The sequence below is a fragment of the Tiliqua scincoides genome, chromosome 11, assembly GCF_035046505.1.
Source record: "Tiliqua scincoides isolate rTilSci1 chromosome 11, rTilSci1.hap2, whole genome shotgun sequence".
Classification (NCBI taxonomy): Eukaryota; Metazoa; Chordata; class Lepidosauria; order Squamata; family Scincidae; genus Tiliqua; species Tiliqua scincoides.
Genome location: NC_089831.1, coordinates 6,189,366 through 6,213,908, shown reverse-complemented (window position 1 = coordinate 6,213,908; position 24,543 = coordinate 6,189,366). Strand labels below are relative to the sequence as shown.

The window sequence follows — 24,543 nt, the reverse complement described above, 5'->3', positions numbered from 1 at the left end:
TGCTGCACACAACAAATAAAGTTAGATATGGAAGTCCACAGGGGAGTACTCGGCAAGTCACTGGAAGTTCCAGTGGCAGCTGTGGGCAGTCCGTTCGCCACCCTCTCTGCCCTCTCGCTGAGCGAGCACTCCCCCAGAGACCACCAGAAAGGGCAGAGCATGGACAGTCCACAGCCGCAGCCAACACTTCAGTGGTCCTTAGGGGAGTGCTCGCTCGACGGGATGCTGGAAGCGATAAAAGTTGATGAACTTTTTTTTCTAGACCTCATGGAACACTTTTCATGGTCTCGTGGACCACCTGTGGAACCACAGGTTGGGAACCAGTGCACTAAAGCAGGGGTGTCCAAAGCTTTTGTCAGGAGGGCCACATCATCTCTCTGGCACTGTGTCAGGGGCTGGGTAAAAAAAAGAATTAATTTATATTTAAAATTTGAATAAATTTACATAAGTTTAAATAAATGAATATATTAAAGATGAACTTATATGAATGAATGAAGGTCTTGCAATAGCTCAAGGCCTATAAAAGGCCTTGCAAAAAGCAAGGCTGGCCTTTCCGTTGCTGCCACTGCTGCATCACAGACTTGAAACAGCAAGCAGTGGAGGGAGCCCTCATCCCACAGCTCACGCAAGAGGTCAAACAGTCACTCTCATGCTGACAGCAGTTGCGTTGGGCCAGTGTGGGCTCCAACAAATCTCCAGAGGGCCAGAGTCTCATTGGAGACTGGGGGCTCCCTGAGGGTCGCATTGAGAGGCCTTGAGGGCTGCAAGTGGCCCCAGGGCCAGGGTTTGGGCACCCCTGCGCTAAAGTCAGGGCCTGGCCTCTCCTGTTTTGCCTTTCATCACATGCTCTATGTAGCATCTCGCACTGCATTGATTTTGCGTCTCTTGCCTATGATTCTAAACACTCCTTGATCAACCCTATATTACAAGAGGAGACCCTTAGACTTGCGCCTCCTTTCTCCCCCTATGGATGTCCTGTCCTTCTCCATTGCTTCCCAAAGGTCACAACACACCCATTATAAAGCACCATTCCTCCAAAGGCAGGCCGTGACTCATGGATAGAGATTCTTCTTTGTAACCTGTCTTCTTGGGCTGACTCATCTGGGCTGAAGATTGAAAGGAGCTTACCTCCGCCTCATCCAGGGGTCTCTTGACGGACCTCCTCAGCCCTGGAGATGTGCTCTTCTCTGATGCCTGAATTCATGAACAGAAAGAGAAGGAATGAGCAGGGCTGCTTTCAGCCAACTGGACCAAATGCTCCCAGTTGGGCATCATGCCTAAGGGGGCCCCCATATTAAGGTAATCCACTCTAGTCTTGTATACAATGTCATAATAAAATGTGCTTAGATTGGTGGTTCCCAAACTGTGGGATGAGACCCTCTAGTGGATCATGACCTGATTTTTGGTGGGTTGCCAAAGGGTGGTGGAAAGATCAGATCACTAATTGCTTCAAGCCCTGAGGCTACTGAAAAATCAGATGCTGTAGTTGCTAATTACTCTGCAAAGAGCTGAGCTCCTGCAGTTTTCAAGGTTGCTGCTAACTGCCCTGCAAGGAGCTGAGCTCCTGCAATTTGCAAGCATGTGTAAATACAGAGAGATAAAGTTGGAGGGTCTTTTTTGTGATTATTATTACTTAAATAAAAATATTATTTCTTTCTAGACCTTTTTAAAAAGTCTGGTAAACCTAGATGGGTCCCGATGGAGTTGTTTTGAAAACTGGATCCTGGTGCTGAAAAGTTTGGGAACCACTGGCTTAGATGCATTGGGTCCATCAACTCACACACACTCATAGTCTATATCCCCCCCCCAATTCTCCAGACCCCTCCTTCCTCCTTCCACTTGCTGCGGGCTCCCATGGCCACTAGGGTCCCATTGCCACCCCACTAAGAGGGCAATGATGTCCTGTGGAAGACTTTAACGAGGATTGATATTTGGGGGACTGTTAGACGGGTGGATGAGAGCCCAATCCCATGCATGTCTACTCAACAGTAAGTCAAATTATAGTCAATGGGACTTACACCCAGGAAAGTGTGGATAGGATTGTTGCCTGAGTGTTGATGGCTACTGGGGGAGAAAAGAGTGGGAGAGAGAATGTTGTCCCAGCTCAGATGCAGATCTGAGTGGGGGAAGGATTTGGAGTCTCCTTCACTCTCCAAGGGGAGCCTTCTATGCGAGGGGAGCATTACGGCAGTTCCCTCCTGGAGGGTCACACACCAGTACACGTGACACTTGTAGACACTACACCTGTATGCAAGTGGAACACTTTGCTTTTCATGGATCGATGGAAGAGTTTTGGGGGGAGCAGAAGGCCCCTCGGTAGTAGAAATGCCACTCGACCACATGGGGTGGTAGGGTCTGGATAGCTGCCTATTTTAACCAGTAGCAGCACTGCAAGCATGAACATGCTTCTCGTTGAAGCATCAGTGGGACCCAGGCCTGTCATCGAGGGCCCAGGACTCTCAGACCCTTTAAGACTTACCCGTCCTGCATTCTGTGTGTTGCTCAAATCTTTCCTTTCTTTGTTTTTATATTAGAATAATGTGGTATTTTGCATCTCATATCAGTGCTCTTGTATCAGGTATGTGGCACTTGTGGGCTCCGAGAAACTATAGGTTGCTGTCACATCATGGCATCTCTAGGGGGGCACAGGCTGCACCAGCTGGCGTGCACAGGTGACAACACTACTGGCCAAAATGTTTAAGTTCTTGGTACCTTCTTGTTATATGTCATTTGATGCATAATTTCATGCAGAATGCAATGAAACCAGCAGCATTAAAATATCTCTGTTCTATCAAAAGTTATAGCAAGAAAAACCATAGGGTTGGGCAATGGTGCATCATCATGAAACTGCCCAGGGCATTGCCCCACCCACTGCATGGGGGTGACGTGCTGGCCTCCCACACCAGGTGATGGCAACCCTAGTGACGCCACTGCTGCCACATCCCCTTCTGGCACCCTTATGAGTCACAAGACAGGGACGCAAGTGCAAGGCGAGGAGCTGAGATGTTGACCCACACTCCTGGTCTTCCCACCCAAAGCCACCTTTGTGGTGGAGAGAAGCAAGTGCCCACTTACATGCCAAAGGTGGAGTCTCAGCCTTCCTCGTTTGCTGCTGAGAAGGTCATCCCGTTGGCGCCCTTGATGTTTCCGGGTCTGGGCCAGGCGCTTCTTCAGGGTGTCCTCGAGGGGCCAGGGTTCGCACAGTTTCTCCAGCTGGGAAGGTCCAGGATTTCCCCCAAAAAAGAATAAAAACAAAAAGTGAACCTCACAGGAACTGGGACCCTGAAGCGCTCCCATTTCCAATTGCCCCCTTTGAAGAATTCTGAAGGGAAGAGCTTTGGGGGCATGAATATCTGTGGCTCTTAAGAGAAGGACTTGAGCAACCTGCCCGTTCCTTCTCTGGAGAGCTTCTTGGGTATCTCTGTGGCTGCCTCCAGTTCTCTCCCTGCTTCAGAAATGTAAGAGTTACACAGAACGATATTTGGGGTGCCCAACCTTTCTTGGGAACTCTCCGCCACCCCTTCCCACACACACTCTACGGCTACTTTGAACAGCTTCTGATTTCTGAGCAAGGGAGGGCTGGCATTCCCCCACCCCCACTGTTGGACCTTCTCTTGGGGCATCCACAGCCTTACCCTTTCCTCCTTTCTCCCCCTTGCTGGAGGCTCTTCCTTCTGCTGCCCATTTCTGGGTTCAGGAAAGTGCTGCTCCACAACCGTATTTATGGTTGGTTGGGCCTTCTGAAGGTTCGGCCCATTGGGTTCTGCCTTCTGGGCAGGTGGGTCACTTGAAACCTGTGTCCAACAGAGAAAAATGGAAGATATCTGTGAGGTTATCTCACTTCCGTGTGGGACCAGTTTCACCGCCACCGCTTGGGAAGCCATTCTGTTGGCCATCCCTGGAGACCTCTCATGGCCTGTTTTCCTCACATGCATCACTCTTTCGCTTCGGACGGGAGCCTGACAGTCCCCAGTTGCACTCATATTGTTGAACTGTTGGCTTTGTGTCACCAGACAGTCAGGGCAACCACCTGGAGTATCCGTGTCTTACCTTCTCTTTTTCTTGCTCCCTCCATCCAAGAAATGTGAAAAGCCTCCTCTTCACTTTCCTTCTGAGGAGTCTCTGTTTTTGAGCCTGTGTTTAACAGAAGAAAGACACGCATGAGGTGACCTTCCTTCAAAGTGCAACCAGATTCCTCCCAGGAATGGACTGGATGCAGGGCCTAGTAAGTGAGTAAGCTCCTCTCGATGCCAGGTCACCCTGCAGAGTTGCTCCAAGACCAGACTGAGATTGGGATTCTCCAGTGGATGTCAGAAACAAAGATGGTTTACTTCTCTGAGCCTGACCACAGAGAGGAGCTTTTGGGGCACTACAGTCTTTCTTTGGTGAAAGAGTGTGAGGAGGACTTTGGAAACCTGAACAGTTTGTCTCTGAGCCCCAGCTGGAAAAATTCCTTGGCATCTCTGTTGTAGTCCCTGCTGGTCTTCTGACTCCACTACCAGAAATGTCACTCCTTGGAATGAGTAACAGGCCACTATCCTCTGGACTGGGTGGTCTTAGCTGGAAAATCTTCCCTATCCACCCTTTACTGGGCTACATTAGAGGTGAGCCTGAATTCCCCCTGACAAGACTTGAACCACTGGGCCTGGAAGTGTTGGCCACATGTCAGGTGCACCCCTTGGAGCACCCACAACCTTACCTCTTCCTCCTCTTTCCAGCCCACAAAGCTAAACAGGTGTCTCTTTGGCTTTGGGGCTTTGCACGGGACCTGGTCTTCCGCACCGTTTCTGGGTGGCATGTCCTTTTTAACCTAAGCGCAACAGAGGAAATAGAAGACGTGAGAATAAAATAAACGAAAGATTGAACCACCACCATCACCACCACCCCTCCAAAAAAACACAGCCAAACAGACTGTGAAGCAAAGAACAGGAAGGGGAGAAGATGGGAAAGCTGTTCAAAAAGATGTATAACGCTTCTGAGAAGAGCATCCAGGAGCACACAGAGCTCAGATCAATCGGAAGGGAGTTCTAGCATGTGGGTGCTGCCACAGAGAAGGCCCTTCCCTGTGTTGCTTGCATCTTAACCTTAACCATAGGTGGAAGCTAGCCAAGGCCACTGCAGATGAGCTCAGGGGATGAGCCCATTCATATGGATGAAGCTACCATGGCTACCATGGCTACCATGAACAGCTTGTGCCCAGAGCTGGATTTAGAGCAGGTGCAGTCATCAGAACAGCAGTTTGACAGAATCAGATGGCCAACCTTGTGGGACCACATGGGCTGCCAAGTTCTGAACTCACTGAAGTATCTTGAGGGGCAGCCCCATGTAGAGCACAGTACAGCAGTCAAGTCTCGATGTCACCAAGGTGTGGACCACCTTGGAGAGTCTGAAACTCCAGTTTGCTCAGCTGGGAATAGGCCCCCCACAGCCAACACCATCATCTAGCGATTCAGAGGTTGTTTCAGCCTGGTTACCCTCCTCCACACTTGTTGTGGGCCCTGCAAGGGCCCAGGCTGTGTAGAGCACTCAGGAGGGGGAGTGTGCATTGGGGCAAGTGACACCATCGTGTTATGTATCATTTGATGGGTAATTTAATGCAGCATATAATGAAATAAACCATGCTGAATTGTCTGTATTTTATCATATGTTATAGCCAAATAACCGCAAAAGGATAACACAACAGTCTTATGTAACAATAAGTGGATTTCTTAACTCAAAACTCAAAACCAAAGATTTTGATTGTTCCGAGAGGTGTTATGACACAGCAGGGAACCAATGAGGCGTTATTATAAGTTTGGGCACCCCTGATCTAGCGATTCAGAGGTCGTTTCAGCCTGGTTACCCTCCTCCGCTCTTGTCACCAGACAGTGCTCCAGGGCTGCACTTGTATGGTTGAAGTGCTGGCAGGGTCTCACCGCCACAGCCAGGCCCACCTCCTAGATGCTCCTGGATCATCCATGGTCATACCTTTTCTTTTATCTTCTCCCTTCTCTTCTCCTTCCTTTGGAGGAATCTTTCTTCATGAGTCTGGGTTCAAGGGAAGAAAGAAAAGGCACCTGTGAAGTGAACTTCCACCACAATCTTTTGGAATGGACAACCTTGCCTGGGAATTCTTCGCTGCACCCCCCTCACTGTGCTGCATTTGAGGCAAGCAGGAATTCTCTCTGAGGATTCGCAAACCCCTGAGAATGAAAGTGTTGGCCACCACACTTAGGCTGACCTCTCGGAGTACCCACCTTAGGCCCACTTCTTGCAGCCTTACCTCTTCTGCTCTGTCCAGGAGTGGAAACAGCCATATTGTTGAGCTCTGGGGTTTCACAGGGACCTGGGAAATGGAAGACATCCATGAGAAGATCTGGCTTCAGTATCGATAGTCATTGGTTGGGATGTCACTCCATTGGCCTTCATTTTGATTCCACAAAATCATGTTTCCTGACACTGACGATGTGAACATGACTTCCTTCAGCTCCCTCCTCACAGCATCTCTAGTCCCTACAGCCAAAGTACCTATCATGGGAATGATCAGATCTGCTGCTGCCGGTGGTGGCTGGGGGTGTGTGTGTGTGATTGATGATTTGGTCTGCCAAATCTAAATGCTGCTATTCCCCATTCTGCTAACGCGGAAAGACAGATTTCCCCAGAGTTTCAGCCAGAGCAGAGGACACAGTACGTGTCACTGAGGTGGTGAATGAGCTTCCACAGGAAGCTTGGTCAAATTTAACAGATGTGGAGGAAGCCTGTCTGTGGCACTTTTGCATCAGCTTTCCTGCCACGGCTTCAAAGCTCCTGCTCCAGGTTCTCCTGCCCCTTCTGAAATACGGTGGGTCAGCAAGCAGGGACTCTTCAGGGCGCCATCAAAGCGAGATGCTCTCCAAAGGGAGGCCCACCTGGCCCTTTCGGGAAGCATGGAGGACATTAGGGTTTGTGATGGATTCTGAGGCACTCTCCTCTTACGATGCTTCAAGAACTATTCTGATGTATTTTCTTGTTCTGATGTTGCTTCTCACTTACTAGACATCTTTAGAACCGCATCTGAATATTGGGCAACGCAATCCTCACTTGCGCTGGAACAGACCTGCCCACCGCTTGCATTTCCCTGCCCCAAAACCCCACCTCTTCCCCACCTTCCCCATGTCCCTCCCCCAGATACCCATGCTGGCCAAGCTCGGCTAGCATGGACCTACTGTGTCCCATCGACATGGAGGCTGGATGCGGCCTCCACGGGCTGGCACGCATCCCTTGGCCAGCCCAGCCGACTCGCATGGAGGTGCAAACGTGCTTTACAGTACATTTGCAACTCTCCCAGGCCAGCACAGGAGACTTGCGCAGTCCCAGGGCTCAGTTTGGATTGTGCCCTCAATGTTTTCTTTAAGACTGTGGAAGAAGCTGATTGGGGGAGGTCTCTTGAAACGTTTGTAAAAGTGTATTGCATTTGCACACCCAGCTAAGAGGGGGAAAGACATGGTCAGTTTGATTGAAAGGCAGTGTCCCTCTCCTTGGGGCTGTCTTTGGCTTCCTGCTGTGTAAGGTGTGTGACTTCCTCTTAGGCATTACCTTTAAACTCTCCTGGGTGGCCCTAAATCCTTTCTGAGGCTAGGTCCCATTTCTAGTTTTCTCATATTGCAGCCTCCTCCTTTGCAGCTCCTCCTGCGAGGAAGAAAGAAAAGGCACCTGTGAAGCGAACTTCCACCACAATCTTTTGGAATGGGCGCCCTTGCCTGGGAACTCTTCCCTGCTCCCCCCTCAAGCGGATGAAAGTCAAGAGATTGCTGTACTTGGTGGATGCTCTTTTCTGTCTCACACCAGAACTAGGGAACAGCCATTAAAATTGAGTGTTGGGAGAGTTAAGACAGAAAAAAGAAAATATTTATTTGCCCAGTGTGTGATTAGTCCCCGGAACTCCTTGCCCCAGGATGTGGTGATGGCATCTGGCCTAGATGCCTTTAAAAGGGAATCGGATAGATTTCTGGAGGAAAACTCAATCACACGTTACAAGCCATGATGGGTACGCAAAGTCTGAGATTAGCTGTTCGCTCAGCACGAGGGCTGGGTGGGAATTTTTATTCTGTCATCCGAACTGGTCTTGGATGGCTGTTTCTTCACCTACCCCAGAATGGCAAGGGAGGGACAGTGTGTTCAGAAGGTTTCATGCACTAAAAATTGGTCATTTGTGTTTCATGAAGTGGCCCAGGTTGGACTCGGGTGAAGTCTGATGTCTTTGTTGGGGGGGAGCAAGGGTCAATAGAGTGCTACATGCAAGGGAATGGCAGCAAGATGCAAGTATCCTGTGGCCTTGTGTGCTCCCAGAGGCATCCGAGGGGCTGCTGTGAGATACAGGAAGCTGGGCGAGATAGGCCCTGGTCTGATCCCGTACTTAACCCATTGTTCCCCTACTTGCTGTTCAGTCACAACAATGCTATGATTCTGGACTTTCTCTACTGGGAGGTTGTCATCAGGGCAACACAGATGCCCTCAGGAGCAAGGGACTCCTCAGGAGTAAAGGACTCCTTAGAAGTAGGGGAAAAGGATAAGTGCAGCCAGGATCCTGTCCCCAGGCAAGTGGTCACCTCATGTGTAGGGCCTGAAGGCTCTCAAGGAGGGGTAGGGCCCTTAAGGTCGGCTGCTGGATTCATAAGGAGAGGAGGCTCTGCCTGGCGCTTGGGACCCTGGAGCAGAGGCACAACTTGCCTATTGCCTCAGAGGCAGGAGGCATTGGCCAGGGAAGGGCAGGAGCCTCCAGCCAGGCCTGGGAGAGGAGTCACGGCCTTGCAGCAGGGAGGCTGGGCCCGCCTGGAGAAACCCAGGGGTTGCCTCAGAACCCAGCTGGAGAGGAAAGAACAACCGGGCACTGGTGCCTCCCGACAACCTTACGCCCGCTACCAGCACTCACTTCTGACCTGGAACTCCCACCAGCACCCTGGTTGGCAGTGCCGGGGCTCGTATTGATATAGAGACTCGTGGAACTCTCGGGTGTGTGGACTTGACCTAGAGGAGCCTCATAGGAGCCAGAGCTTATGGACTCTTAGGATAAAGCATGATCTGGACTCTGGGGAGAGGGATTAACTTCCACCCATCAGGCCCCGTGGCGTAACGAGGGCCTGATGAATGTCAAGCACCTGACGAAAACAAGCCGTGTCCAGCAAAGCAGACAGCGCTCATTGTGGTCTCAACAGAAACGGGGTAATTCTACTGCTGCTCGGGCCCCGTTGAAATAACCTGTAGAGTCCCCGGGGGGAGGGCAGATCCCGCAATGGAGATACAGAGCTGCATGAGAATAAATGGATCTAAAGCAGCGGTTCCCGAACTGCTGGGTCGTGACACACCAACCTGGGAAGCACTGGCCTATGCCCCTTTAAGGGGGAAAGCAGCAACGCAATCTGGCAGGTATGGACGAGTCCAGTGCGGCTTGACTTGAGTCGAGTCACGGGTTTCTGCCCCCCATGACTCGACTTGAAAATGAGTCCTAACAGGCAGACTTTCTGAGTTGCCCGGAGTGTTTTCGCTACTCGAAAAGTCTCAAGTCGTGAGTCTTTTTGACACAATGTGATCAGGGCTCCCTTGACCGGTTCTAACCCCTTTTTTGAATTCTCACACTTTTAGCACCAGGACGCACTTTTTAGAAGCAGAATCTGTCAGGACCCACCAGAAGTGATGTCACGACTGGAAGTGACATCATCAAGCAGGACACAGTTGAACAATCCTAGGCTGCAATCACACTTACCCAGGAGTAAGTCCCATTTACTGTCATTGTTAAAAGCATATACTCAGCAGCCTGTTCAAAGTACTGATCTGTAACGTTTCCCCAAAAGCAGTCACATACCATGGTAGCATCAAGACTAATATATTAAAAACAAAATACGCATTGAAATGAATGGGGACCCTCTTGAAATTGGCATGCGACCCAATGAGTGGGTCCTGACCCACCGTTTGAGAAACACTGCCTGGAATACAAGAGCACTGGAAGCTTTACCTGCCGGATCTTCTCCATAATCTGCTTTGCTGCGTAGCTGGTGCAGCCCAGGCCCAGATTCCAGCGTCTGCTTTCTACCTGTGAACAAAAGTTTCATCAGCGGGTTAGTAACCGGCGGGTTGAACTGGCGCTTCCTCAGAAGATGTCAACACGTCAAGGAAAAAGGGGAACACTGAAGCACATATCTTCAGGATTCCTCCAAGCTCCCCAAAAGGGAGTCTCCAGACACATCGGGGGATCCTCAGTGCTCCGAAAGCTTGTCACAGACAATGGCCCCTGCCTGAAACAATGGAGGGCACATCGGTAGTGGGCATGTGCCAGTGAAGCAGCTGGAGGGTTTTAAGCCAGTTGAAACAGAACTGCTGCTTCTTCCCGGGTTTCCCTGAGAAAGCTGTTTGGATGGTGGTGACGGGAACTTGTCATCAGACAACCTTTGCCAACTTCACCGGCTTGCCTGAGCCTGAGGGCACATTCCTAACTTGCACTGGCCAGCGCTAAATTTGGGGCTAACTGCAGGCCAGCCTGGGGCAAGGGCAAACACGTCCCCTTACCCCATGTCATGCTGCAGCAGCACCAATCAATCTATTCGGATCTGCGCCACACGATAAGCTGATGCAAATTCAAGTAGCCAAGGACTGCCCTGGAGCACCTGAGAATGTGGTCAGGACTGCTGGATCCTGGCGCTGCCTCCTGCTCTCCGCCCGCCTGCCCGCCCATGGTCCCACCCACCACCTGCCCTCCCCCACCCCAAACGCCTCCCTCCCGTCTCCTCCCTGGACTCCCCACACACCCCCAGATCCCTGAGTTGGCCAAGCTCGGCCAACAGACCGTTTCCCCAATGTTTGCCTGTGATGGTGCGGGGAGGCTCGGGAAAACTTTATGGCACTTTTGCGACACTTGCTTTGGCCCAAGTGCAGGTCTAGATTGTGCCCTGAGTCTCGTAAATTGCAAGCAGCTGCCCAGTGGGGTGTGCAGATAGGTTGAATTACAGAATTTCTGTGTGCCGAAAATCACCCATAGCTGGCTTGAGCTACACTCTTCAAATAGGGCCAGTGGGAGATGTGAGCCCCTCACTGGCAGCATGATGTGCCTTGTCAATCGTCAAAAACCTGGTGGCGTGTCTTGACTGTTTTAGTGCCTCGTCAGTGTGTCGTGAGATGAAAAAGGTTGAAAATCACTAAACTAGGCTGCGCTGGAGTAAGGAGGGACAGTTACTTATCCCCTGCTAAATACCAGAGGAGCAGCACTTGAAAAGGGCCTCTTTGTCCAGTTACAAGGGCCAGGGTGTCTACATATGGGGGCAGTTCCTTGTTACAGGTTCCTGCCTCCAGGGGAGTCATCCACCCCACCTTCTCCCTCTGTTGGTGTCAACGTGGCTTGTTTCCAGGTTGCTCTTCCTCAACAGGGAAGCTCAACCTCTGACAGTCTGGGTGAGGGGATCTTGTCCCCAGACTTCTCCCTGCACACGAATGCGCAGGAACAGGAAGGCACCAGGCAGTGCACGGGCTATCCTGTCACAGGCTGCTACAGTTGAGGCTGCTTTTCACTGCTGAAAACAGATGGAAAGAGTGTCACTGCTCCTTCATCACTTGATCCTGTTGGAAATCCAGCTCAGTGACCTGCTTCTGCTGGGAACCGGCTCCCCTCCTCCTACTGAGGTACCAGACTCCTTCTCTCCCACCAGCCTCCTCCCTCCATCACCCGCTTCTAGAGAAGTAGCCCCTCTTACCGCCTGTGAAGGCTTTCCAGCGATGATCGGGTACTGCCACATCGTCCCCATCTCCCTCTCCCTCTCTTTGAGCAGGGCGTGGATTCCGCTCCAAAGCCAACGGTCTCCTGCAGCATCCTTTGGAATTCTGGTCGCCATGGGTGTCGGAACCCTGTGGCTCTGCAAGGGCCCAGGCTGGGTAGAGAACTCAGGGGCAGTGGCACCACTGGGGGAGGGTGCATTGGGGCAAGTGACACCACTACTGGAGAACATTGTGAAAATCTGGATATTTGTGAATAACACCTTCGTGTTATGTATCATTTGATGGGTAATTTAATGCAGCATATAATGAAATAAACCATGCTGAATTGTCTGTATTCTATCATATGTTAGAGCCAAATAACCACAAAAGGATAACACAACAGCCGTATGTAACAAAAAGTGGATTATTTTAACACAAGACCAATGAGATTGATTGTTCCGAGAGCCAATGAGGTGTGATGACACAGCGGGGAACCAATGAGGCGTTAGTATGAGTCAACTCTCATTTTCATGTATCAAAGCCAACACCACAGCTCTTACTCAGTTGTCTGAGTGCCAGTTGTGTTGACCATTTTGTTTGTTTGTTAGTTACTGATCTGTTGGGTGACCTGCACTGTTAACTATTTAAAGAAATAAATAAAGTGAATGGGAGTGTCGCCATTCTTAGTGACGCCACCACATTTAGGCTGTGCTTATGGTTTTGTAATTGAATCTGTATGGTCTGATCTGGGAGGAGGTCAGCAAGTAAAGCAAACAGACTGCCTGTAGCATGGAGGAGACAAGCCTGATTGCTAAACCAGAGTTCCATGCGCTGGTATGCGCACATGCGAGTCGAGTTATGGAGCCAGAATCCCATTGCCGGTGAAGAACCCACTGTGGTCACCACCTCAATGTTCTGTCTGTCTTCACCTTTGTAGATTTATGCTTGACTGAGGACCTGTTTTTCCAGTGCTGCCAACCGGTTCGATCCCTGTGGGACTCTGATGCTGTGAAAGGGTTTGAGATTCTCCAACACATTGTTCCAAAATAAGCCCCTATTGGCCATGCCTGACTCCTTTGTTTCTGGGTCAGCCACAGGTGAGATACTTGAGATCATATGACTTTGGCTGAGCTACAATGATGACCAGTCGGAGCTTATAGGAGGACGTGCTGTGCAACCGCAGCGCATTCCTCCCTTCTCCACGCACACATTGACAGACCAGATCCAGACTGCTTGAACCAAATTCTTGTACTGCTTGTAGCCAAATTCATTCAGTTTACTTCTAGTCTGCTCCCATCCCTAGAGCACATGAACACATATCTAAACAAACCAAGGATAAATGACACATGCACAGGAAAATGTCTCCAGGTAAAAACGGAAACCTGGCCACTGAAGCCGGCCACCAAAACAAAAAGGGTTTGAAGAGCTTCTCATATTTTGGTGAATCTCTTCTGGAAAAATTGGGTTATCGCTATAACTATCCTACATTCTGATTTTACAAACATAGAATTTATGATTGATTCATTGATTGATTGAGAACTTTATTCGCAAAAAACAATTTCCAGGACATAGAGAAAATGGACAATATAAAAGACACACAGTAAAAACATGAACGTGAATTAAAAAAACATCAACATTACACTACTGTACTCAGGGCACAAGATAAAGCATGTGGGGGGGCATTATGGAAATTATATAAATAGAAATATAAACTTGTAAATTGGTAAAATCAACAAATGAAATAACTGTTTGCAACGTTAAGGTGCCAGCTTAGATAGCTTCTTAGAACCAAATCATAATGCAAAAGTCCTTCTTGCCACAGTGGTTAGCCGTAATAGCAAAATGGAACCTCCATATACAGGAGCAGCCTGCTTTTTAAGGCGGGGGACAAACAACGGAGGATCTAAATCAGAGGCACTTTGTTGTTTCACAGTGTCATCAAACCATACAGGAGAGGGAAGTGAATCCATTTGCTTGGGATTCTCGGGCACCAGTAACGTCGCCAGAGGTGGTGGCAACAAGGTAAGTATTGAAGGTGCAGCGAACGACGTGTAAGGGCAGTGAAGTCATTCTGGGCAGCAAAGGCAACACTTTGTTTCCATGGTTTCCTCCTTGGCCTGGTCTACATTGGCTGGCTCTTTTTTGGGCCCCACCTCCAGTTTATTCAGCCTGTCACAGAGGTCATTGAGGTCTTCCAGCGCTCTCGAAGGGACGGCTCTCAGATGGTCGGTTTTTTGCCGGTTTGCCGGTGGTAAGTCCTTTGGGAAAAGGGAAGCATTGACTCAGTTCTTTGTTACGCAAATCATGTGGTGATTCTATATTCCTAATAGTCATGATGATGTGGTGGATCTCCTGATCTAAACACCGACCAAAAAAGTACTGTTTACTTACCTCTGATTGGCCTTCTGGTCTCTTCCTCCACCATTGCGCACTCCGTCATCACGGCTGCATCATTAGCAATGGTGAGGGAGAGAAGAGGGCTATAAGTACCGAGCCTCCTTTGTGCAGTTCTTTGGTGAAAACAGATACACGGAGCTTGTTTGAAGCAGGCTCGTGAGAGCAAGATGTCTTTGATTTGCCTCCCGCTAAAGCAACCTTCAGGAGCCTACGGAGCACTGAGGCAAAAACTGGAATTGTTGTGGACCACATGCAACCCCCACATCCTCCTGCACACAACAAATAAAGTTAGATATGGTAGTCCACAGGGGAGCACTTGGCAAGTCACTGGAAGTTCCAGTGGCAGCTGTGGGCAGTCCGTTTGCCACCCTCTCTGGTGGTCTTTGCCCTCTCGCTGAGCGAGCGCTCCCCCAGAGACCACCAGAAAGGGCAGAGCATGGACTGTCCACAGCCGCAGCCAACACTTCAGTGGTCCTTAGGGGAGTGCTCGCTCGACGGGATGCTGGAAGCGATAAAAGCTGATGATCTTTTTTTTCTAGACCTCATGGACCACTTTTCAGGAACTTGCGGACCACCTGTGGAACTACAGGTTGGGAACCAGTGCACTAAAGCAGTGGGTGTCCAAAGTTTTTGGCAGGAGGGCCACATCGTCTCTCTGACACTGTGTCGGGGGCTGGGTTAAAAAAAAGAATTAATTTACATAGGTTTTCATAAATGAATATCTTAAAGATGAAATTATATGAATGAATGAAGGTCTTTCAATAGCTCAAGGCCTATAAAAGGCCTTGCAAAAAGCAGGGCTGGCCTTTCCTTTGCTGTCTCTGCTGCCTCACAGACTTGAAACAGCAAGCAGTGGAGGGAGCCCTCATTCCACAGCTCACACAAGAGGTCAAACAGTCACCCTCATGCTGAGAGCAGTTGCGCTGGGCCAGTGTGGGCTCCAACAAATCTCCGGAGGGCCAGAGGCTCATTGGAGACTGGGGGCTCCCTGAGGGTCGCATTGAGAGGCTTCGAGGGCTGCAAGTGGCCCCAGTGCCGGGGTTTGGGCACCCCTGCGCTAAAGTCAGGGCCTGGCATCTCCTGTTTTGCCTTTCATCACATGCTCTACGTAGCCTCTCACACTGCATTTATTTTGCATCTCTTGCCTATGATTCTACACACTCCACGATCAACCCTATATTACGAGAGGAGACCTTTAGACTTGCGCCTCCTTTCTCCCCCTATGGATAAGAACATAAGAACATAAGAACAGCCCCACTGGATCAGGCCATAGGCCCATCTAGTCCAGCTTCCTGTATCTCACAGCGGCCCACCAAATGCCCCAGGGAGCACACCAGATAACAAGAGACCTCATCCTGGTGCTCTCCCCTACGTCTGGCATTCTGACTTAACCCATTCCTAAAATCAGGAGGTTGCGCATACACATCATGGCTTGTACCCCATAATGGATTTTTCCTCCAGAAACTCGTCCAATCCCCTTTTAAAGGCGTCTAGCCTAGACGCCATCACCACATCCTGTGGCAAGGAGTTCCACAGACCGACCACGCGCTGAGTAAAGAAATATTTTCTTTTGTCTGTCCTAACCCGCCCAACACTCAATTTTAGTGGATGTCCCCTGGTTCTGGTATTATGTGAGAGTGTAAAGAGCATCTCCCTATCCACTCTGTCCATCCCCTGCATAATTTTGTATGTCTCAATCATGTCCCCCCTCAAGCATCTCTTTTCTAGGCTGAAGAGGCCCAAACGCCGTAGCCTTTCCTCATAAGGAAGGTGCCCCAGCCCCATAATCATCTTAGTCGCTCTCTTTTGCACCTTTTCCATTTCCACTATGTCTTTTTTGAGATGCGGTGACCAGAACTGGACACAATACTCCAGGTGTGGCCTTACCATAGATTTGTACAACGACATTATAATATTAGCCGTTTTGTTCTCAATACCCTTCCTAATGATCCCAAGCATAGAATTGGCCTTCTTCACTGCTGTCGCACATTGGGTCGACACTTTCATCGACCTGTCCACCACCACCCCAAGATCTCTCTCCTGATCTGTCACAGACAGCTCAGAACCCATCAGCCTATATCTAAAGTTTTGATTTTTTGCCCCAATGTGCATGACTTTACACTTACTGACATTGAAGCGCATCTGCCATTTTGCTGCCCATTCTGCCAGTCTGGAGAGATCCTTCTGGAGCTCCTCACAATCACTTCTGGTCTTTACCACTCGGAAAAGTTTGGTGTCATCTGCAAACTTAGCCACTTCACTGCTCAACCCTGTCTCCAGGTCATTTATGAAGAGGTTGAAAAGCACTGGTCCCAGGACAGATCCTTGGGGCACACCGCTTTTCACCTCTCTCCATTGTGAAAATTGCCCATTGACACCCACTCTCTGCTTCCTGGCCTCCAACCAGTTCTCAATCCAGGAGAGGACCTGTCCTCTAATTCCCTGACTGTGGAGTTTTTTCAGTAGCCTTTGGTGAGGGACCGTGTCAAACGCCTTCTGAAAGTCCAGATATATAATATCCACGGGTTCTCCCGCATCCACATGCCTGTTGACCTTTTCAAAGAATTCTATAAGGTTTGTGAGGCAAGACTTACCCTTACAGAAGCCATGCTGACTCTCCCTCAGCAAGGCCTGTTCGTCTATGTGTTTTGAGATCCTATCTTTGATGAGGCATTCCACCATCTTACCCGGTATAGATGTTAGGCTGACCGGCCTATAGTTTCCCGGGTCCCCCCTCTTTCCCTTTTTAAAAATAGGCGTGACATTTGCTATCCTCCAATCTTCTGGTACCGTGGCTGTTTTGAGGGACAAGTTGCATACCTTAGTCAAGAGATCTGCAACTTCATTCTTCAATTCCTTAATAACCCTTGGGTGTATGCCATCAGGGCCCGGTGACTTATTGATCTTTAATTTATCAATGAGGTCTGAAACATCTTCTCTTTTAACCTCTATCTGACTTAACTCCTCGGTTAGGAGGGGCCGTTCGGGCAGTGGTATCTGCCCGAGGTCTTCTGCCGTGAAGACAGATGCAAAGAACTCATTTAATTTCTCTGCCATCTCTAAGTCTCCTTTTATCTCCCCTTTCCCTCCCTCACCATCCAGAGGGCCAACCGCTTCTCTGGCGGGTTTCCTGCTTCTAACATATTTGAAGAAGCTTTTATTATTCCCCTTAATGTTGCTGGCCATGCGTTCCTCATAGTCTCGGTTGGCCTCCCCTATCACCTTCTTACATTTCTTTTGCCACAGTTTATGTTCCTTTTTATTCTCTTCATTAGGGCAAGACTTCCATTTACGGAAGGAAGCTTCCTTGCCCTTCACAGCCTCTCTAACTTGGCTGGTTAGCCATGCGGGCACTCTCCTGGATTTAGTGGAACCCTTCTTTCTTTGCGGTATACACCTCTGCTGGGCCTCTATTACTGTTGTTTTAAGCAGCCTCCATGCACTCTGGAGAGACTGGACTCTTTTTACCCTCCCTTTCAACCTCCTTCTAACCAGCCTCCTCATTTGAGGGAAGTCCGCCCGTCGGAAGTCAAGGGTTTTTGTTAGAGATTTGCCTGGTATTCTTCCCCCAACGTGCACGTCAAAACGGATCGCAGCATGATCACTGTTCCCCAATGGCTCAGTAACGTTTACATCTCTAACCAGGTCCTGCGTACCGCACAAAATTAAATCCAGAGTCACCTGTCCTCTGGTGGGCTCCGTGACTAGCTGATCTAAGCCACAGTCATTTAGCACGTCAAGAAATCCGGTTTCCTTATCGTGACCAGAACACAAATTGACCCAGTCAATATGAGGATAATTGAAGTCCCCCATGATTACAACCCTGTCCTTCCTTGTCACCTCCCTGATATGTTTCCTCATTTCAAGGTCCCCATCAGATTTCTGGTCTGGAGGACGATAGCACACCCCCAGTATTACATCGCTGCTCAAGCCTGGTAATTTAACCCACAGAGATTCTACGGTGGAGTCGGACCCACCTTCAATCTCTACTTTGCTGGATTCTATCCCTTCCTTAACATAAAGGGCCACCCCACCTCCAACACGCCCCTGCCTGTCCCTCCTGTAGAGTTTATAGCCCGGGATTGCGGTATCCCACTGATTCTCCGCATTCCACCAGGTTTCCGTTATGCCCACTATGTCAATATTTTCCCTTGTCACCAGACATTCCAGTTCTCCCACCTTTGCTCGTAGACTTCGGGCATTCGCATAAAAGCATTTATACACGGAATGCCCCAGGATGGGCTGCTTATTCGCTCCTTTGTCCCCGCATCCTCTCATTGTGCCAAACCGTCTATCACATCCCATCTCCCTACCTTTCCCAATTTCTTCTCCTACCCTGCCTTTGTCTTGTTGTTCTCTAACCTCCCCATCCTCATCCCATAGGGATGAGGAGTCCCGAACCGGATGCCCCTCGGCTCCTGTCGGCCTTCCCCCAGGGATCAGTTTAAAAGCTGCTCTGCCACCTTTTTAATGTTATGCGCCAGCAGTCTGGTTCCATTCTGGTTCAAATGTAGCCCGTCCCTCTTGTACAGGCCCCGCTTGTCCCAAAACGTTCCCCAGTGCCTAACGAATCTAAACCCCTCCTCCCTACACCACCGTCTCATCCACGCATTGAGACCCCTGATCTCCGCCTGCCTAGCTGGCCCTGCGCGTGGAACAGGTAGCACTTCAGAGAACGCTACCTTTGAGGTCCTGGCTTTCAGCTTCCTGCCTAAAAGCCTAAATTTGGCCTCCAGGACCTCCCAGCTACACTTGCCCACGTCGTTGGTGCCGACATGCACCACAGCCACTACCTCTCCCCCAGCACTGTCTACTAGCCTGTCTAGACGAGAAGTGATGTCCGCAACCTTCGCACCAGGCAGGCAAGTCACCATGCGGTCCTCACATCCGTCGCAAACCCCCCTCTCTATGTTTCTAATAATCGAATCCCCCACTACAAGAAGCCCCCGACCCCCCTCCCGCCGAGGAGTATCCCGAGTGCGCTCGGATACGGGCCCATCCCCTGGAGAAGGGATCCCCCCTAGGGGATTGTTTCCCTCCTCTCCAGGATGACGTCCTCCAGTCCCGAGACTTCCCACCCGGGCAGCCGAGGAGCTGCACGCCTGAGGTTGGGACGAAGCCTGATCGTCCCCAGAAGTCTCCCCACGGTCCTCCTCTGCCTGCCTGCGCTTCTCCAGGTCGCCCACCAAGGCTTCAAGGGAGCGGACGCGTTCCCTGAGACCCTGGAGCTCCTTGCACCGAGGACACACCCATGACTTATGCCCCAGAGGCATATAATCATACATGTGGCACTCGATGCAGAACACTGGATAGCCCCCACCCTGCTGCTGGCTGTCTGACTGCATAGCTTTTTTGTTGTTGTTGTTTTATTTAGGGGTCCTTTTAAAAACCGTACACTGGATAGCAGCCCTTTTCTCTAGGGAAGAGGAAGGGCAGTGTATGGGGCCCTAGCCTCCTCGCCCTGCTGCTGAACTCGCCCAGATGCTAAACTCTTGTGCCTTACCTGGCACTTAGTTCCCAGAGGCACTGGGTTCCCAGAGGCCACACACGTCTGCAGAGAGCCTCACGCGATGGCCTGCCTAGCTTTATACTCCTGGCTGGCTCCTTCCCCCTCCTTCCTTCCTGATTGAAAGGGGGCTGGCCTTCCCAGGTGAGTTTACAAAAGCTCAGGAAGGCAAATGGCTGCTGATGGGCGTGACCTACTCTGCAGGCTCCTGAATGGACTGCTTGGATTAGCCTAATGGGGCTCTTAATGGGTTGGGAATTGGCCCTTCCTAGGTCCTTTCCCTCCTAGTTCTGTTCTCTTAGGCTGGACTGTTTTTGTAACCTCAAGCTAGTTTTTATTTGGGTTTGTTTAATTATTTATTGCTCTCTAGATCCTGTGTCCCAATTTACTGACCTGTTTAGGTTATGTTCTAACTTAGATTAGGTTTAGCCTGGGTTAAGTATAGGTTTAATTTAAACAAGTAGAAAACCTGCTTTTCACTTTTCACTTTTGCTTTTCTCCATTGCTTTCCAAAGGTCAGAACACACCCATCATAAAGCACCATTCCTCCAAAGGCAGACCGTGACTCACGGATAGAGATTCTTCTTTGTAACCTGTCTTCTTGGGCTGATTCATCTGGGCTGAAGATTGAAAGGAGCTTACCTCGGCCTCATCCAGGGGTCTCTTGATGGACCTCCTCAGCCCTGGAGATGTGCTCTTCTCTGATGCCTGAATTCATGAACAGAAAGAAGGAATGAGCAGGGCTGGTTTCAGCCAACTGGACCAAATGCTCCCAGTTGGGCATCATGCCTAAGGGGGCCCCCATATTAAGGTAATCCACTCTAGTCTTGTATACAATGTCATAATAAAGTGTGCTTAGATTGGTGGTTCCCAAACTGTGGGACTGGACCCACTAGTGGATCATGACCTGATTTTGGGTGGGTTGCCAAAGGATGGTGGAAAGATCAGATCACTAATTGCTTCAAGCCCTGAGGCTACTGAAAAATCAGATGCTGTAGTTGCTAATTACTCTGCAAAGAGCTCAGCTCCTGCAGTTTTCAAGGTTGCTGCTAACTGCCCTGCAAGGAGCTGAGCTCCTGCAATTTGCAAGCATGTGTAAATACAGAGAGATAAAGGTGGAGAGTCTTTTTTGTGATTATTATTACTTAAATAAAAATATTTTTTTCTAGACCTTTTTAAAAAGTCTGGTAAACCTAGATGGGTCCCAATGGAGTACAGTTTTAAAAAGTGGATCCTGGTGCTGAAAAGTTTGGGAACCACCGGCTTAGATGCACTGGGTCCATTAACTCAAACGCACTCATATTCTATATCCCCCCCCTCAATTCTCCAGACCCCTCCTTCCTCCTTCCACTTGCTGCGGGCTCCCATGGCCACTAGGGTCCCCTTGCCACCCCGCTAAGAGGGGAATGATGTCCTGGGGAAGACGTTTACGAGGATTGATGTTTGGGGGACTGTTAGATGGGTGGATGAGAGCCCAATCCCATGCATGTCTACTCAACAGTAAGTCAGATTATAGTCAATGGGACTTACACCCAGGAAAGTGTGGATAGGATTGTCACCTGAGTGTTGATGGCTACTGGGGGAGAAAAGAGTGAGAGAGAGAATGATGTCAGATCTGAGTGGGGGAAGGATTTGGAGTCTCCTTCACTCTCCAAGGGGAGCCTTCTATTCGAGGGGAGCATTACGGCAGTTCCCTCCTGTAGGGTCACACACCAGTACATGTGACACATGTAGACACTACATCTGTATGCAAGTGGAACACTTTGCTTTTCATGGATCGATGGAAGAGTTTTGGGGGGAGCAGAAGGCCCCTCGGTAGTAGAAATGCCACTCGACCACATGAAGTGGTAGGGTCTGGATAGCTGCCTGTTTTAACCAGCAGCAGCACTGCAAGCATGAACATGCTTCTCTTTGAAGCATCAGTGGGACCCAGGTCTGTCATCGAGGGCAGAGGACTCTCAGACCCTTTAAGACTTACCCGTCCTGCATTCTGTGTGTTGCTCAAAATCGGTCCTTTCTTTGTTTGTATATTAGAATAATGTGGTATTCTGCATCTCATGCCAGTGCTCTTGTATCAGGTATGTGGCACTTGTGGGTTCCATGAAACTACAGGTTGCTGTCACACCATGGCATCTCTAGGGGGGCACAGGCTGCACCAGATGGCGTGCACAGGTGACAACACTACTGGCCAAAATTTTTAAGATCTTGTTATATGTCATTAGATGCATAATTTCATGCAGAATGCAATGAAACCAGCAGCATTAAAATATCTCTGTTCTATCAAACGTTATAGCAAGAAAAACCATAGGGTTGGGCAATGGTGCATCATCATGAAACTGCCCAGGGCATTGCCCCACCCACTGCATGGGAGGAAGTCCGTCATGGGGCTGATGTGCTGGCCTCCCACACTGGGTGATGCCAACCCTAGTGACGCCACTGCTGCCACATCCCCTTCTGTCACCATTATGAGTCACAAGAGAGGGACGCAAGTGCAAGGCGAGGAGCTGAGATGCTGACCCACACTCCAGGCCATCCCACCCAAAGCCACCTTTGTGGTGGAGAGAAGCAAGTGCCCACTTACATTCCAAAGGTGGAGTCTCAGCCTCCCTCCTTTGCTGCTGAGAAGGTCATCCCGTTGGCGCCCTTGATGGTGCCGGTTTTGGGTCAGGCGCTTTTTCAGGGTGTCCTCGAGGGTCCAGGGTTCGCAGAGTTTCACAAGCTGGGAAGGTCCAGGATTTCCCCCCAAAAAGCAAAAAAACAAAAAGTGAACCTCACAGGAATCGGGACCCTGAAGCGCTCCCATTTCCAATTGCCCCCTTTGAAGAATTCTGAAGGGAAGAGCTTTGGTTGCCTGAATATCTGCGGCTCTTCGGAGAAGGACTTGAGCAACCTGCCCGTTCCTTCTCTGGAGAGCTTCTTGGGTATCTCTGTGCCTGCCTCCAGTTCTCTCCCTGCTTCAGAAATGTAAGAGTTACACAGATCGATATTTGTGGTGCCCAACCTTTCTTCCCTACAAGATAGTGCCTGGTACATACAAAACACCTACAAATCAGCTGAGACAAGAACAGATAAGCAAGAAGATCTGGAAAGTATCATTAGAAGCCCTGATTAACAAAGACATTCCAGAGAAATTCTAAGTCAACAGAGAAAGCAGGATTTAACAGAGAGAAAGTCTCTTGAAAAATCCTTGTTTGTAGTAGGAATTTAGTTTGTTTTGCATTGAATTGAGTAAATATACATACAGAGAATGATAGAAAACCAAAGGTTTAGATGATAGAGAATCTGCATTGTTTGATAAAGGGAGTTCAAATTAGTCCTGTAATAATGTGTAAACAGTGCCACCTAGTGACTGTTGGATACATACGTTTCAATGTAAACTTCTGTTTCTTCATTGGTCATTTGAACTAGCCAATCCTAAGAAAGGCTCCATTTCTGATGTCATGATCCCCTAGCCAATGACAGTGAGATTTTTCAAACAAAGGAGCCAGAATCCTATATAAACCAAGGATTCACACTGGAATGTTGCTTTTCTCTGGAGACACTGAGAGTTCCCACCTAGCTCCCAGAGCTCTCATCACTTTGGACAGGAGTCCTTGAGAGGCCCATTGCTGGCAAAGAAATTAAAGCTTGCAGATGATCACCATTCTTGCCCACCAAGTTTGTTTTCAACTTTAAGTTTGTTTTCAACTTTACTTTTAAAGTTTGCCTTTGAAGTTTGCTGCGTACTTTGCATTTCACCTCGCAACATTTGTGGTGCCGTAAAGGACTTCGGATCAGGACCTGTCTTCGCTGATCACCTGTTGCCAGGCTCCTGCTCCCTACCAAAGGCGCCACAAGGAAGGTGCAGCATGGAGACCTCGTTTGCAGAGGAGATTGGTGAGGCAGAAGCCCCAACAAGCTGGTGATCGTGTTCCAAGCAGAGAAGCTGTGCACAGGAGAGGTGGAACCCGGGAAAGAAAGACATCCTTGGTAAAGTATAAATAGGAATTGTTGCCCCTCTTGTTTATGAGGGAAGGGGGGGCTCGACCAACCCCCCAGAGGAGACTAGGGGTGTTAGGCACAATGCAAAATCGTAGTCTCTCTCAAGGTAATAGGTAGTGCTGAGGAGATAGACTTGGGGTTGCAAACTGCGTACCCAGGGCGCAAAGGGCGCAAAAACTACTCCTCCAGCCAGGCAAGAGATGGCAAGCTTGGGTTTAACCAATTGGGACCCATACAACGCAGAACACATGATAGCCCTACAAAGAATGAGGGATGCAATCATGGAAGGGATAAAGAAGGCAAGTCAAAGTGCACCAATTTGGCCAAGATCCCTCAAATTCACCAGGGAGAAAATGAAAGTCCAGGACAGCTTCTGGAAAAGATCTACCCAGCCTACAGAGACCCAGAAGCCCCGGAGAATGCAAGAACAATCAACCAGACATTCATCCAGCAGTCAACAGAAGACATCAGACACAAGTTGCAGAAGCAAGAAGAATATCTAGCCCAAAACATTGATCTTATTGTGGAAACAGCAACCAAAGTCTATGCAAATAGACCAGAAGAAAAGAAAAAGCAAGATGAAACGAAGGATCAAAGAAAAGCCTCATTATTGGCAGCAGCCATAACAAGAAAACCAATAGAAAACCTGAGTAGAGGCAAAGAAAGAGGAAGTGGAAGTAGTCAAGATGGCAGAGAAAGAGGAAGTGGGAGTAGACAAGATGGCAGAGAAAGAGGAAGAAGAAGAGGAAGAATAAAAGGTTTCCTAAGAGAAAAAACCTGGAAGCTCATGGCAGTCCTTATGGGCAAGAACTCATAACCACAATGTGATCTTCCAGAAGATCTGAAAGCTCCACCAGGAGTATGGGCAGAAACAAACCCCCCAGGGCTAGCAAAGAACCGTCCACCCTTGGTAGTAGCCCTGAAGGCTCAAGCTCAACCAGTAGCCATCAAGCAATACA

At 49.4% G+C, this 24,543-nt stretch overlaps 1 protein-coding gene across 1 annotated transcript in view; it reads right to left on the bottom strand.

Annotated features, from left to right (window-relative positions):
• LOC136662436 (trichohyalin-like) overlaps window positions 1–24,543 on the bottom strand; it is an 85,566-nt gene that overhangs the window by 8,720 nt on the left and 52,303 nt on the right. Inside the window, exons 25-35 of the mRNA XM_066639652.1 lie at window positions 22,185–22,322; window positions 20,246–20,311; window positions 13,854–13,958; window positions 11,700–11,858; window positions 9,971–10,048; window positions 6,263–6,325; window positions 5,968–6,027; window positions 4,700–4,810; window positions 3,636–3,794; window positions 3,076–3,213; window positions 1,129–1,194 (exon numbers count right to left, since the gene is read on the bottom strand). Coding sequence (XP_066495749.1) covers window positions 1,129–1,194; window positions 3,076–3,213; window positions 3,636–3,794; window positions 4,700–4,810; window positions 5,968–6,027; window positions 6,263–6,325; window positions 9,971–10,048; window positions 11,700–11,858; window positions 13,854–13,958; window positions 20,246–20,311; window positions 22,185–22,322 — 1,143 coding nt within the window. The remainder of the gene's footprint in view (window positions 1–1,128; window positions 1,195–3,075; window positions 3,214–3,635; window positions 3,795–4,699; window positions 4,811–5,967; window positions 6,028–6,262; window positions 6,326–9,970; window positions 10,049–11,699; window positions 11,859–13,853; window positions 13,959–20,245; window positions 20,312–22,184; window positions 22,323–24,543) is intronic.